This window comes from Zea mays, chromosome 7 (assembly GCF_902167145.1).
Source record: "Zea mays cultivar B73 chromosome 7, Zm-B73-REFERENCE-NAM-5.0, whole genome shotgun sequence".
In the NCBI taxonomy this organism is placed as follows: Eukaryota; Viridiplantae; Streptophyta; class Magnoliopsida; order Poales; family Poaceae; genus Zea; species Zea mays.
Window position 1 is genome coordinate 171,344,914 of NC_050102.1, and position 15,521 is coordinate 171,360,434.

Consider the following 15,521-nt stretch of genomic DNA (forward strand, 5'->3'; position numbering starts at 1 on the left):
ATTGAAAGGGAAAGGTGAACTTGGACCATGAAAGACTTCCACTGCACTCCGATGAGAGGGTAACTAATTCCAAGTTCATCTCATGAAATCTTATTGCCATTTGCTCTTAATTGAAGACTTTGGTGAGGCAATGAGGTTAAAAGGCCAAGATTGATCCCGTTTTGGTGCTTGATGCCAAAGGGGGAGAAAATAAAGGCCAAAGCGATAAATGGATCAGCTACCACTTGAGAGATTTTGAAAATAGTAGAATAGAGTTTTTGTTGTGTCAAAAGCTTTTATTGTCTCTCTTGTCAAAAGTTGGCTTCTTGTGGGGAGAAGTATTGATTATGGGAAATAGGGGGAGTTTTTGAAATCTTTGATCAATCTCTTTTGGAATGACTCTCTTTATACTTCAACATGTGAGTTTGACTTAGAGATAGAGATTTGAGTTTGATTTGCAAAAACAAACCAAGTGGTGGCAAAGGATGATCCATATATGCCAAAATTGAATAAAACCAATTTGAGTTTTTATTTAAAGTGATTTTGCACTTGTTCTAGTTGCTTTATATTGTGTTGGCATAAATCACCAAAAAGGGGGAGATTGAAAGGGAAATGTGCCTTTGGGCCATTTCTAAGTATTTTGGTGATTGAGTGCAAACACAAGTGCTTAAATGTGAAAATATGCCCAAGGATAATCAAAGTGCAAATCACAAGTTAAGGTATGTTTCTAAGCCTTAGTACATTGGTTTTGTGTACTAATATATTTGTCTAAGTGTTAGAAACAGATAGAAGAAGAGAAGAGAAGACTTGGCTGTGTACAGCCAAGGGGCTGCTTCGGTCTGGGGCACCGGACTGTCCGGTGGTGCACCGGACAGTGTCCGGTGCGCCAGGCTGCCTCGGCCGAAGAGGCCGCTCTCGGGTTTTTCTCCGGCGACTTCGGCTAAAATTCACCGGACTGTCCGGTGTGCACCGGACTGTCCGGTGAGCCAACGGTCGGCCAGGGCCAACGGTCGGCCGCGCAATCCGCGCGGGACACGTGGCCGAGCCAACGGTCGGAAGACGGCACCGGACTGTCCGGTGTGCACCGGACATGTCCGGTGCGCCAACAGCGCCAGATCTGCCAACGGTCTGCAACGGTCGTCTTCGCCGTTTAAGGAAACAAATCGGGCACCGGACAGTGTCCGGTGTGCACCGGACTGTCCGGTGCCCCCGACGACAGAAGGCAAGGATGGCCTTCCGGATTTGCTCTCAACGGCTCCTAGCTGCCTTGGGGCTATAAAAGGAGCCCCTAGGCGCATGGAGGAGACACACAAGCAACCTTTGAGCATTCTTGATCATCCACACTAAGTCTCTGCGCATTCGTTTGTGTTTCTAAGTGATTCGAGCTCTGTTCTAAGTGAGAACTCTGAGATAGTCTTGTGAGCTCGATTCTTGGCCGTGTGTGTGCGCTTTTACTGTGGACTTGTGTGTGTTGCTTCCCTCCCTTACTCTGTGTTTCATTTGTGATCATATACTTGTAAGGGCAAGAGACTCCAATTTGTGGAGATTCCTTGCAAACGGGATAGTGAAAGGAAAACAAAACACCGTGGTATTCAAGTGGGTCTTTGGACCGCTTGAGAGGGGTTGATTGCAACCCTCGTCCGTTGGGACGCCACAACGTGGAGTAGGCAAGCGTTGGTCTTGGCCGAACCACGGGATAAAACCACTGTGTCACTCTGTGCTTGATTCTCTTGTGGTACTGTGTTTTGTTGAGATTGTTGAGACTTCACCTTAGCCACTTGGCAATAATCGTGCTAACACTTAACAAGTTTTTTGTGGCTTAAGTTTGAAGTTTTTACAGGATCACCTATTCACCCCCCCCCCTCTAGGTGCTCTCAATAATGGATCTCCCTTTATGTCTTTAAAAGAGAATGCATCAAAATCAATTCTTTCAATTACTTGATGCATATTTTTAGGAGGAGTCCATTCTTACATTTTTGATGTTGTTGAGACTATTGCTTCATCTTAGTAATTTCATATAGTCTCTTGCATGAGAATAATGTTTCTCATGTAGTATGCTACTACACATCAATCCAACTTGTTAAAATAATGTCACTTTTATCAAGGTTGTAGCTTTCATTGTTATAGTAGCATCTCTGCTGGATTCTCCTATCTTAAGTGTGTTTGATGATCTAATGCCTATGTTGTTCTTTTGATCGCATCTATTGCTTGTTTGATCAATGAATAACTTCAATTAAACACTTATGTTTCTTAGTGCATTATTTAAATTTCGATCAATATCCTTCTTAATATGCACTATGTTATAAGGAGAATTCATGATATATTTATGCAATTTGTGATCCACTTGATATTTGTTAATCATGACTTGGAAAAGGATCACTAGTTGTAGAACTCTCTCTTGTGCAAAATATTTTCATTCACTGTCATTAAGCAAACAAGACTAAGGACAAAGCACAATGAAGAGAGCATCTACAAGTAAAGGTACAAAAAGGGTAAAACTAATTCCTATTATTTACATATGTACCTAAATCTTCCTCTTATATACACTCCTTGCGTATCTTGTATAAAAGGAAGAGAAAGCATGTCCTTTGCATTTATCCCTGCTTCATACCTAGTTTAACCTCTTAAAATTTCTCTCATGCATTATTGCATCTTTGTTAAAACTGGATGAAGTGGTTTTATTGTCAAAGAGCTTAAAGCTTAACCTTGTAACGAGGATAAGCTACCTTTGTTCCAAAGGTGGATGGTCCTTAAGTCTCTTTGAAATCTTTAAAGGAAAATGCTAAAAATGTTTGCAACATGCTTTCATAAGTGCATAATCTGTCATAAGCATCACACATATACTATGACACAATGCACTTCACTTTCTCTATGGTATAGACTTGTCCTCATTAACCTAATTATGTGCACTTGGCATTTAAGGCCAAAATATGTATTCCTCTCAAGGCACATATTTAGGGGGAGAAATCTATACTGTATAGAACTATGATCATGCTTAATTGACATATCTTTTGATCATATCTCTTTCATTTTGGTACAAATGCATATATCTTATTATTCTCGTACCATGACTACGACTAATATGTTTCCAAGTATATTTCTATACTAAGTCGTAGATTGAAAGGGAAATGGAGTCTTCGGCGAAGACAATGCTTCCACTCAACTCTATCGGTACTATTTATCCTTCGCCATCACTCCACACTAGCTCTCCACATTGGTATAATCTTTCACTCATATATTATTTGCCAAAGGGGGAGACAACTTATAGAAAGGGGCTTATATTTCACTCATATGTATCCGTTTTTGGCGATTTATGCCAAAGGGGGAGAGAATGTTAGCCCAAAGCAAAAGGACCGCACCACCACCAATTTCAAAAACTTAAGTGTTGAATATTTTCAATTGGTAGCCCAAAGCAAAAGGACCGCACCACCACCTAATTTTAAAAAGAGTTTCAATTAAAAATTTCAAATTGGTATCTTATTGTGTTCAAAAGGGGGAGAAAGTAGTATCTTAAAACCCTCTTTAACACTAAGAGGAGGATTTAATCTAGGGGGAGTTTTGTTTAGTCAAAGGAAAAGCATTTGAAACAGGGGGAGAAATTTTCAAATCTTATGATTCATTTACCTTTGACTATTTACAAAAGACTTTGAAAAAGAATTTCCAAAACATTTGCAAAAACAAAACTTTAAGTGCAAGCATGGTCCAAAATGTTAAAAATAAAGAAAAGCATCCTTGCATATCTTATGAAATGAATATTGGTTTAATTCCAAGCAATCTTTGCACCTATCTTATGCAAACTAGTTCAATTATTCTCTTATATATTTGCTTTGGTTTGTGTTGGCATCAATCACCAAAAAGGGGGAGATTGAAAGGGAAATAGGCTTTAAACCTTTTCCTAAATGATTTTGGTGGTCGAATGTCCAACACAAACAATTGGACTAATTAGTTTGCTCTAGATTACATGTTCTACAGGTGCCAAAGATTCAACTCAAAACCAATAAAAAGAACAAGACAGGGTTCAAAAGAAAGGAGCAAAGAAAAACCGAAGTGCTCCCTGGTATGGCGCACCGGACTGTCCGGTGTGCCACCGGACAGTGTCCGGTGCTCCACCGGACAGTGTCCGGTGCACCAGGGAGGATTGCCTTCAAACTCTTCACCTTCGGGTTTCTCAGGCGCAGCCCACTATAATTCACCGGACTGTCCGGTGCACCACCGGACAGTGTCCGGTGCTCCAGAGTGAAGCGGCTCTGAACTGGCCAGCTTCGGGAAAGTGGGAGGTCGCTCCGCTAAAATTCACCGGACTGTCCGGTGTACACCGGACTGTCCGGTGTGCCAGCGGAGCAACGGTCATCTGCGCGCAACGGTCGACTCTGCAAAGTGTACAGTTGAATTCAGAGTGTCAGAGCAGAAGTCAGAGGGGCACCGGACTGTCCGGTGCTGCACCGGACTGTCCGGTGCCACATGAGGACAAAGCCTCCAACGGTCGACCAGCTCCAATCTCAACGGATAGGATGACGTGGCTGGTGCACCGGACATGTCCGGTGTGCACCGGACTGTCCGGTGCGCCCATCGCCAGTAGCTTCTCCAACGGCTACATAATTGGATGGTGGCTATAAATACCACCCCAACCGGCCACTTCAAGGTGTGGGAGTCCAAGCAACATTCCAAGTCATCTAGTTGACATACTCAAGCCCTCCCAACCACCTATATTCATTGATCCATCCTATACACAAGATCTAGTCCACTACAACCAACACAAGTGCCACAAAAGAGAGAGCGAGCAATTGAGAGCTACTCAATTGAGTTTAGCCCTAGTGCCTTGTGAGATACATTGAGAGATAGTGTGTGCTTCATCTTTGTGTTCATTTGCGCGTGGAGTTTTGACTCCCATTCAAACTTCCTCCAAAGTGTTGGAGGCTTGTAAAAGCTAGCAAGAGACACCAAAGAGTGTGGTGGTCCTTGCGGGATCGAGAGTGATCCTTGAGAAGAAGAAGAGCTCACCGATCCTTGTGTGATCGGTGGAGAGAGGGAAAGGGTTGAAAAAGACCCGTCCTTAAGTGGACTCCTCAACGGGGACTAGGCCTTCGAGGGCCGAACCTCGGTAAAACAAATCACCCGTGTTCATTGTGTTTATTGCTTGTGATTTGTTTGTTTTCCCTTCTCTAAGTTTTCTTGTGTCACTCTTTGTCGATATCATTTGGTGTTGCTTCAAGTTACATTCTCATTTAGTAAAGCAACACTTCGCAAGAAAGAAACTTGATTAATTGTTTTTCTCATCTAAGTCTTCTTGCTTTTCTATCCATATATCTAGTAGTTGTATTGCTTATCAATTCCGCATTATTTCAAAGCAACTTTGATTACAAGCAAAGGACTTAGTTGTTATACTCCGATAATCATACTTCTTGTTCTAACCACTAATCAAAGGATCTAGCTGGGGGATAAAGTTTTAATTTTCAGGTTTCGCCTATCCACCCCCCCTCTAGGCGACTTTCAGAAACAAAATCGAAAACGGTAACTCCGGAAACGGAAACGATATCGGTATTTCGGAAACATCGGAAACGAAAGTTTGGTGCGGAAAATACACCGGTAACGGTCGGAATCTAAAATACAATCGGTAAATATATTAAACTTCATAATACAACAAAGTTGACAAAAGATCACAAGTTCACAATTCATGATACAACAAGTTCACAATATAAAAAGTTCACAATGATCACAAATTTGTAATATAAAAAGTGTGCAAAGATCACAAGTTCACAATATAACAAAGTTCACAGTATAACAAGTTCATAAAGATCACAAGTTCATAAACTCAAAGTTCACAATTCACAATATCCACTCAATCTAGCTGACATGGCATGCTTACTTATGAAATATTTTTTCCTCACATAAAAAGTTTTTCACAACCTCACAGGAAAACCCTAAAACCTAGTGTGTGAAAAAGACCAAATCGTTAATCTCAACTGCCTTCCAAAACCATCTATCCAAAAAAAATCTAAAGGTGTCCAAAAAATACAAAAATAAGTAACCCTTATCTAGAGATGTACAAGCGATGCGAAAAATCACATGCTGGAAAATTCCGAAAAAATCCGAGACACAATTCCGAAAAATTCCGAGACACAATTCCGGAAAATTCCGAGACACAATTCCGGTAATTTCCGACAAAAACCGGTAACCGAAGGAAACGGTCGGTAAAACACCACGCCGATTCCGATACCGATTCCGATAGAAAATTCCGAAAACCGATTCCGTTTTCGAAAAATACCGTTACCGATGAATCCGACCGAAAAAATTCGAAATCGGTTTCCGGAATACCAAAAAATTCCGAAACCGTTTTCATCCCTAGGGGGCGCGACCAAGGGCCAGGCGGGCGGCCGGGGCTGGCCAGGCGGGGGCTGGGGCGCGCGGCCAGGGGCCGGCTGGGGCTGGCCAGGCGGGGGCTGGGGCGCGCGGCCAGGGGCGGCCGTGGCCGGCTGGGGCCAGGGCGGCGCGGCAGCGGCCGGCTGGGGGCGCGGCCAAGGCGGCCAGGCCAGGGCGGCCAGGCGGCCGGGCTGCCGAGGAGAGAGGAGGGGGAGGGGAGAGGGAGGGAGGAGGGAGAGAGGGAGAAGGGGGGGCTCACCGGCGAGGGGCGGCCGACGGCGAGGGCGGCGGCCGGCGCTAGGGCAGGGGGGTAGGGGCGGCGGCGGCTTAGGGTGGGGGAGAGAAAATGAGAGAAAATGAGAGGGAGGGAGAGAGAAGTGGGGAAAAACGGGAGGTGGGGGGGGGGGGGGCGGTTGGGCCTTTTTGGGCCCAAAAGGGGGCGCAAGGGCGGCTGGGCCGGCCGGGGTCGGCCCACGGCGCGGGAGGGAGAGAAAGAGAGGAGAGAGAGAAAGAAAAAGAAAAAGAAAGAAAATGTTCTCCTTATTTTTCGAAATCCGATCTTTCTACATGAATGCATTTGCACTTTCAAAGCAATCAAAAGAAATGCAAGGTTCGGCATGGTGCATCAAACAACATAAAGTATTTAGGGTTTTTCATTACACGGGAATTCCAAACCGAATCCCGCTAAAACTTTGGAAAAGGTCAAGGTCTAGCGAGGGGAAAAAGAAAAGGAAAAGGTAACGCCCGAATTTTGGCGAGTAAAGAAAAGAAAAAATTCAACTGCAAAATTCGGGGCGTTACAATTTGATCATGTACATTCGATCCTAGACATTACTGCTACTTCTACTTTCCAATGAGCTGTCTCTACGAGTCTGCGTACATTCCTATGTACGAGTCTGCGTACATTACTATGTAATTTTTCAATTGCATGTGTTACAAGTGAAGCAAACCAAACATGAGCATTGTTGGCGCAACTTACAAAAGAAGTAAACCAAACATGGGTTGTGTTGATCCTGGCTAATTGGGATCAGACAACCAAACACGCATGCTACTGTGTAATTGCATCAACTCATCCTGCATATGGTCTTGAACCGGCTCTACTCATCTACCGTTAAGGCCTTGTTCGGTTATTCCCATTATACATGGATTGAATGAGATTGGAAAAAAAATTAGAAGAACTTTGACTTGCTTAGGATTTAAATCCATCCAATCCCACTCAATCCACATGGATTGAGAGCTAACCGAACAAGCCCTAAAGCGGAAGAGCGAGCACTGTTGCCCTTAAGGCTTTGTTCGGTTATTCACAATACACATGAATTGGATGAGATTGGAAAAATTTCTTAAGAAGTTTGACTTGTTTGGGATTCAAACTCATCCAATCTCACTCAATCCACATGGATTGAGAGCTAACAGAACAAGCCCTAATGTGGGGTATGTGAGTTCATCTGTTCAAGACGGTCTTATAAACGAGTGTGAGAAACTATTTAGGAACAATTGGATCTATACCATTAAAAGATCCAAACTTTAGATATATACCATGGACCCCACATGTCATTGACTCATGTGGACCCACATGTAAGTGAGATAGTAATGGTATGGATCCAAAGTGGTGATCTTTTAATGGTATGGATCCAAATTTCCCAACTATTTATGGGTGTGAACACAAAACAGAATGTACTTGGATGAGACAGATGTTTTATCAAGGGGTCCCTACGCAAAGTATCCGGATACGTTCCCAGCACCGATCGAGTCCCTCCACCCTTGATCCGTCGGCTATGGGCCTGTGGCTGCTGCGTAACACGGTGGCATCGCAGGGTCAGCAGCATCATTAGAAAACGACGTCTCGCCGTTCTTCGTCTTCAGATCTAGGGTTCTCTCGTGCTCTGTTCTCATCTTCTGCTCGCTGGTGTCCCCTCCCTCTCACCCATGGCTTCGGCGGCGGCGGCAACTCAGGTACTCCCTCCCCCCTATCCATCCCCCATGGGTTAGTGGTGTAGACTGGGGAAGGATCTCCCTTTACCCTCACGCGAAGCAAAATCCTATCCCCTTAATCCCGCCCGCCACCCTCCGCGGCGGCCCATCGTCGTTAGCTCGGGGATTAATCTGCCCCACGCGGCCTGGGTATGGGTTCCGGTGGTTTTCGCGTGCGATGAGTTGATTATGCGGCCTGGCTATGGGTTCCGGTGGTTTTCCCGTGCGATGAGTTGATTAATCCGTGGCTTGGCAGGTGGGGACTTACTTCCTGCGGAACTACTACAACCTGCTGCAACAAACCCCCGATGTCGTCCACCAGTTCTACAGCGAAGCCAGCACCATGGTCCGCGTCGACGACCTCACCGGCACGACCGCGGCTGCCAACAACATGATGGTTTGTCGCAACCTTTCTGTTCGCCCTCACTGTCCATCTTAGATTGCGTTTCTTCTTTATTTGCCATCGTATCATTTGGCTTAGGATTTTTGCCTACTCAATCTACACATGAGCTGTTGTTGTAATGTACCACTATTCATGGCCCATCACTTAGCTCATAGAACCTTACTGCCCCCCCACCCCCCAAAATAAAAAAATGATCTTTGAACTGCTGGCGTAAGCTTTTATTTTCATGCGTTATCACAGTGTCTTGTTATGCATGCCACTTGTTTGTCAGCTTCACATAGTTGATTTTGCTTATGCTGCTGCTAAAGTTGGATATACGTGTGCCACTTTGTTTGCCCACTTCACTTAGTTGAGTTTGCTTATAGCACTGCTAAAGCTGGATACATGCGCCACCACTTTTTTGTTGGCTTCCTCGGTTGATTTTGCTTATAATGCTCCTAAAGTTGGATGTAACCACTCTGGTTCACATATACCCTGTGTGTTTCATACCTGCATATATATCTAACCTTAAATACACACTACTTTTGCAGGACATACACTCACTCATCATGTCTTTGAACTTCACCCAAATTGAGATCAAGACTGCCAATTTTGTGAACTCATGGGGCGATGGGGTGCTAGTTATGGTCTCTGGTCTAGTGCAGACCAAGGAGTACAGCCACCAAAGGAAATTTATCCAGATGTTCTTCCTTGCCCCTCAAGAGAAGGGTTACTTTGTCCTCAACGATTACTTTCACTTCGTTGACCAAGAACATGTGCAGCCTGCGCCAGTGATTGCTCAGGAAGACTACGAGAGCAATTTGGCACCCAACACAGTTGTTGAGACCGGTATGGAAGTTCAAATATTTGGCTGATGAAGCATCCTCAATAAAAACTTAGAAGTTGCACCTATTTTAGTCTTTTTAAAATTATGTTGATTGACTGAGATTTATATGTGAAGTATTTAATTCCAATTCATGCTTTATTTGGAGTTTTGGACTATCCTGTCTTGCATTAGGTGTCATGAGGTAGTTGCTTACATCTTCATATGAAACTTATCTCTCTTTTTTAAACTGCCAAAGGCGCTGTTGGGATGCTATTTTGGTGGACACCATTAGTAATTTAGTATTCACATATGGATAGGCTTCGCGGCAGTACTTATTTTCTATAACATGTTTACTGTCTCATACACAAATTAATAGTCAGTCTTCCTGCCTATTGTCATTGCCTGCAGCTCCTGAGTACGTTCACGAGGAAGAAGCTCAACAAATAGCACCTGAAGTACATGATGTGGTCGAAAACTATACTTATTCTGAGCCACAACAGCAAGTAGTGTCGGACAACTGGGGAGAGGAGCCTCTTCCTGAAGAACCGCCTTCTTTCTCAAATGAAATGGCAGTCGCTCCTGAGGAGCCAGTGCAAGCTCCACCTGTGCCACTTCCTCACGTGGATGAGCCTGTTTGTGAACCAGTAAAGAAGACTTATGCTTCCATCGTATGTCACTTCTTACTTGCTGTATCATTTTATTTATTTGACATCTTGCCTGATGCATCTTTAAAACTACACTTGACTGATTCATGCAGCTAAAAACCGCAAAGGCTCCTGCATTCCCAGTAGCCCAGCAAGTACCTGTGAGTAAGACTTCTCACCCTACAACAGAGTCAAACCAAACCCAGCATTCAGTTATGGCTTCATCAATGGGAACCGAGAAACCGAGGTCTGATGTCTTTGGTGAGGGTGCTTCCCATGATGACGAAGGTTGTCCTATCCTCTGTGTTAAACATCAAATTTCTCTGGTGATTTGGCTCTTATGCATTGTTTACTGACCCAATCTTTTCTGTTCATATAACTAGAGAGCAAATCTGTGTATGTCGGCAACGTGCCATCATCTGTAAGTGAGGCTGATCTTGAAAACGAGTTCAAGAAATTTGGCCGGCTTATTCCTGACGGTGTTGCTATCAGAAGCCGAAAGGTTTGCTGTTAATTGTCTTTTGATTCTCCACTTCCGATAACACAACTTAAACTATTAGTTGATTTGGTTTTGCATCCAAATTGGCAGGAGACTGGCGGCTATTATGCTTTCGTGGAATTCGAGGAACTCAGCGGTGTACACAATGCGTTAAAGGTGACTGTTAGCATCAATGCATTTCAAAATCATTTGTGTGTTAGTTCCTTCAGTTTCTTTTCTGTTCTCTTTTTCTGTTGAGAAAAGCTATATGTTTTCTTTCTTCATCATTGTTTTGTGTCTTTTAATCATGTTTCAACGGGTCATATATCTAAATTATATCGTCCCATTTTAGGCTTCACCAATTGAAATAAATGGGCGGCAGATATATGTTGAGGAGAGGAAGCCAAATAGCGGAATAAGAGGTGGAAGTAAGTTCTTGTTTTCTGTTGATACTTGTGCGATATTTGCATTTTCCTGGTATTTTCGCCAACTCTTTCCTCTAGGAGGTTTATAGTGCTATCAAAAACTTGATGCTATAAACTTATACTTCATACCTATACATTACCATGATTTTAATTGTGATGGTTTGGTGCTTGTTTGAGTGTATAAAAGGAAAAAAACACTACATTAGTATTCCGAAAATATACATCAAAATGTTATATTTGAAGGGCAAACTGAGTGGTTCTATTTAGGGGTGTTCAACTTGTTTGATCCACAGGCTGTTCAACTCAGATAGTACACTGTTAACGGTAAAATGGTTGTCTGTCAATCTGTGGTTCTGCAAATATATACAGTAAAAAAACACAAATGGTTTGGCAGTGACCGGTTTCTACGTTTATGTTTGTTGCTGCTCCTTGCAGCAGAAGGATGGTGTCGATTACAGTATGCATGTTCTTTGGATGAAATAGGTGGCACACCTAGCAAGATGTGGATATCAAACCATGAACATGTTGTACTAATGGGTTTTTTACATTGGCATTGGCAGGGAGGGGAGGACGTGGCCGTTTCAGTGGTGGAGGCCGGGGATATTCGAGAGGTGGAGGCGATGAGTACAATAGTAACCGTGGGAGGTCAAACGGTTACGGTCGTGCTCCTCACCAAGAGAGGGGCATACTTGGGAGCCACACCCCAAGGAACTGATTCAGTCCAGCAGCAAACATAAGGTTTTGATCCGTGTCGTCAAAGCGAGAGAGAGAGAGATCCTAAACAATCTGCCTATCAGCTACTAGGCCGCGTTTGGGTTTTGGGGCTTGTTTTGTCGATGAATGTGTGTGCGCGCGTCATCGACCTATGTGACACTTAAAACTTTTGCTAGTCTGACGCTATCTCTTTACATTAAGATCGGCTGTTCTATTAACCTTGCTGCTATTGTTGCTCGTGCATTTCTGGCGGTGGTATTTGATGTTTTGCCTCTGCATGGAAAAGGTTTCAGCTTTACATATGTTACATTGCAGTCCCCCCCAAAACTTCTTCCGCCAGGCCTAGCTAGTGTCCCGTCGGCCCATCCACACCATTTCTTCGTTTGTCGCGTGCTTTCTTCGTGAAGTCTCTGCTGGTGCCGCCAGCCACTCTCCCCTGCCCCCACATTCCTCTTCACCGCCGGCGGCGACTCTGCCTCGCCCCCACTTCCCAGCCGGGGTGGGTGTCAAATACGTACGAGGGATGTGGCTTCCCTTCCAAGAAGGCAACTGCAGCGTACGATGGCTGCGACTACACGTCCACACGGACTCAGCTTCCAGACTTTGTACGACTCCATCCCACTCCAATCCTACGACTGGGAATTTGGAGCCTATGGTATCTTGTGTAGCAGCAGACCATACTTCTCAGTTTGGATCGATTAATGGAACTTGTATAGCAGCAGACAATACGCCGCCGGGAAGCTATAGCGATATCTGACTCCAAGCAAGATCACCGCTGCACAGGGACAGTTTTGAAGGCGACGGCACGGCCCCATGGGCATAGCAGACGACGGCGCACAAGTACAAAGACAGATATCACCGTGCAGTGGCCTATGAACGAGTCCGGTCTGGTCCAGTTTAATTTTTTGTTTTTTTTGGTAACCTGATGGAGATTACAATAAACAAACAACTTTGATACGGTTTAGGTTGCTCCAAAAAATACTCTTAACGCTTTGTTCGGTTATTTCAATTCCATGTGTATTGATGTGTATTAGGATGGATTGGAATGTATTTTGACTTGCTATGGAATTAAACCGACTCAATACCACCCAATCCACATGGATTAACGGTGAAACGAACAAGCCCTAAGGGAGAATTTTATGTGGTTCTTTTGTAGATGCTCTAAGTTCAAATGGATTTACGGCCACTGGGACTGTAAATGTCATTTTTTAAGAAAAAAAAAACCGGCCGAGTTGCGCGCCCCGTAGCCCTCGTACAGGTCCTGGTATATCCGTATACGGTGTGCTACGAGCCTACGAGTAGACGGATTCGTGATGTAGCACACCATGTCCATGCGCCTCCCCGGGGATGGGACATGGGACTGGGTCATCTGTCTCTGTGGGTCGTCAAACGATGATCGTGGCTCTGGCCGGCCCCCCACGCGAGGACCACGGTGATGAACTGGTTAGCCGGTCGAGCACAGTACTACGCTTGTTTGTCTGTTTCGTATCATGACATGGCCGGACGGCCCTGGGCCTGGGGTGTGTGCGCGTGGTGTCTCCAAGGTCCAAACCAAACAGCCCACCACTTTTTGACTGACACACACACATACTCCATTAATCTATACCTACAGAGCCAGAGTACTTAGGCTATCCGCAGCGGTTCCCTCTAAATTTTTCTCCCTATATCACTTTTCTGGGTCACATCATTAATAGTGTATCCCCTACTTTTTCATCTCCCGCAGTGGTTCCCCCTAAATATTCCCCCTATACCCCACTACAATATAAAATATTATTTTCTATACCTACTTTTTATCTACTATCAATTTTTCTTCTACTATTAATTCAAAGCGGGCCCACACGAACAGTGCAAGGGGGAGCTCGCGCGCGCGCTGCAGCCGGCGGGAGAGAGAGGAGTCCCACGCGGTGGAGTGCGCGATAGCGCGCTGCGCTGCGGGCGATAGCGCGTGCGCTGTAGCCGGCATGCAAGCGAGCGCGCGCCGTAGCGTGCGGCGCTGCGGCCAGTCTTATGGTACTCCCAAGGTTTGCCTCCGGGGGACGACGAGATCCACACGTTTCGTGAGAGTGGCATACTGGCATAGTCGCATGGCATGGGTTCCATTTCGTAGGGACATGGCGGCGAGTAGAGGTTGATTAGGTTTTTTTATTAGACTGCTCCAAAAGCACTTTTAGGCGCCTCGGGAATTGGAACCCCATAAGCGGCGGTTGGCTGGAAACACAAAACCATCGCGCAGCCTTTTGTGCGTAGCGTAGCGGCGTGAGGTGCCATGCCATGATGAACTGAACTCGTTCGTTCGTAGTAAGTACCCTCCGTTTCGTTTTAGTTGTCGCTGGATAGTGCAAAATTGAACTATCTAGCGACAACTAAAAAGAAATGGGAGTAGTAGTTTATGCCGCGTTCTGCACACCGTAGGTTTCGGTTGACGCCATGAGAACCCTGGCCTGGCCATGAGTTGACGCCAGCGTGTTTCGAACTTTACCCCTGCGAAATCCCTCCCTCCCTCCCCTTTTGCGACCTAGCTAGTGCCACTTTGTCAGCCACCCGCTTTGCTCTCTTTTCCCAGGCTCAGTCACTGGTAGTCACTTTCTCAGGCTCAGTCACGCCCCCCTGGTAGTGCCCTCGGTTGCTCTTTGAGTACCACACACTACTATTACCCCTTCTGCTGTTGTGCACTCGTCGCACCAGATAGATAAGGCGCGGCACGACCAGGCAGGCCCTTTTGCTCGTCTAACCGAACGAGGCTGGCTTTATTAGGTGACGGTTAGATGAGCTGTTTTATTTAAGTAAATAAAGAAATTTGCATACCGCTGCGCGCCTCCGGTCCGGCGATCGGGGCTCACCTACCCGAACCTGCCGGCGCCCAGGATTTGGCGATCCGTCGATGGATGGGAATGGGATCGAGCAGCTTGAAGCGTAGTAGACCCTGAGCGCGCTGGGCCGGGCGCTCCTAGGTCTCCGGCCTGACACGCGGGCGCTATCAGCGCCAGCGAGCTCCGGACGCGACAGAGGAGGGAGACGGACAGACGTCGCCGTCAGGCGTCGCGGAGGGGGAACGGATTATGAGGCCTGCGCCGGGCCGGCCGCCGTCGCGATCGCCAATTCACCACAGCGGGCACGCGACGCGAGTTCAGTTCAGGCAACGGAGATCACGCCACGCGCCCGCCAGTACTACTACTGCTACGTAGTACAGTAACTGGCAACCGGCCAACCACAGCACAGCCACAGACGAGACGACCCTGTCGCTGTCGCGGTATCCATCGGAGATAGTACAACCGCGTCAGCGGCAGCGTCCACGCCGAACCGGCAGGCGGCAGGGGCTCCTTTCCAGGTATCTCACGGCGACGAGGACGCCCGTAATACACGTGATACGACGGCGGCGAGGAGGTTCAGGCAACGCCACTAGTGGCCTGGCGCATGCTCACGCCTGCCGCGTTGGAAAGGATTCATCAAAGGACTCGCCACCAGCACCACACCAAGCTTCCCCCAAACTCTGCTGTGTCAGGACAGGAGTGTTCATGCCATAAACCACGGTATCCCAGGCACATGGAATTTCAGATGAAGTCGTTTTTTATTTCTAACATTGACTCCTACCCGCACGACACCCTCAAACTGCACAAGCAGGTGCTCTGATTGCCAGAATGGCAAAAACCTGGGGCAGCAGAACAAAGGTTAGCTGTGATGAAGTCAGACTTCGTATACTCGGTACAAATCTCTACTACTAATTATGTTAGTAGTGTAGACG

At 46.0% G+C, this 15,521-nt stretch overlaps 1 protein-coding gene across 2 annotated transcripts; it reads left to right on the forward strand.

The window, feature by feature from the left end:
- The first annotated feature begins 8,064 nt into the window (after positions 1-8,064).
- Positions 8,065-12,026, forward strand: LOC100282288 (uncharacterized). 2 transcript variants are annotated; one of them, XM_035960586.1, is made up of 9 exons: positions 8,065-8,292; positions 8,567-8,707; positions 9,244-9,541; positions 9,927-10,186; positions 10,276-10,450; positions 10,546-10,664; positions 10,752-10,817; positions 10,993-11,062; positions 11,626-12,026. In XM_035960586.1, exons 1-9 carry the CDS (start codon positions 8,266-8,268, stop codon positions 11,778-11,780), a joined length of 1,311 nt encoding a protein of 436 aa, XP_035816479.1. In that variant the 5' UTR covers positions 8,065-8,265; the 3' UTR covers positions 11,781-12,026.
- The last annotated feature ends 3,495 nt before the right edge of the window (positions 12,027-15,521 follow it).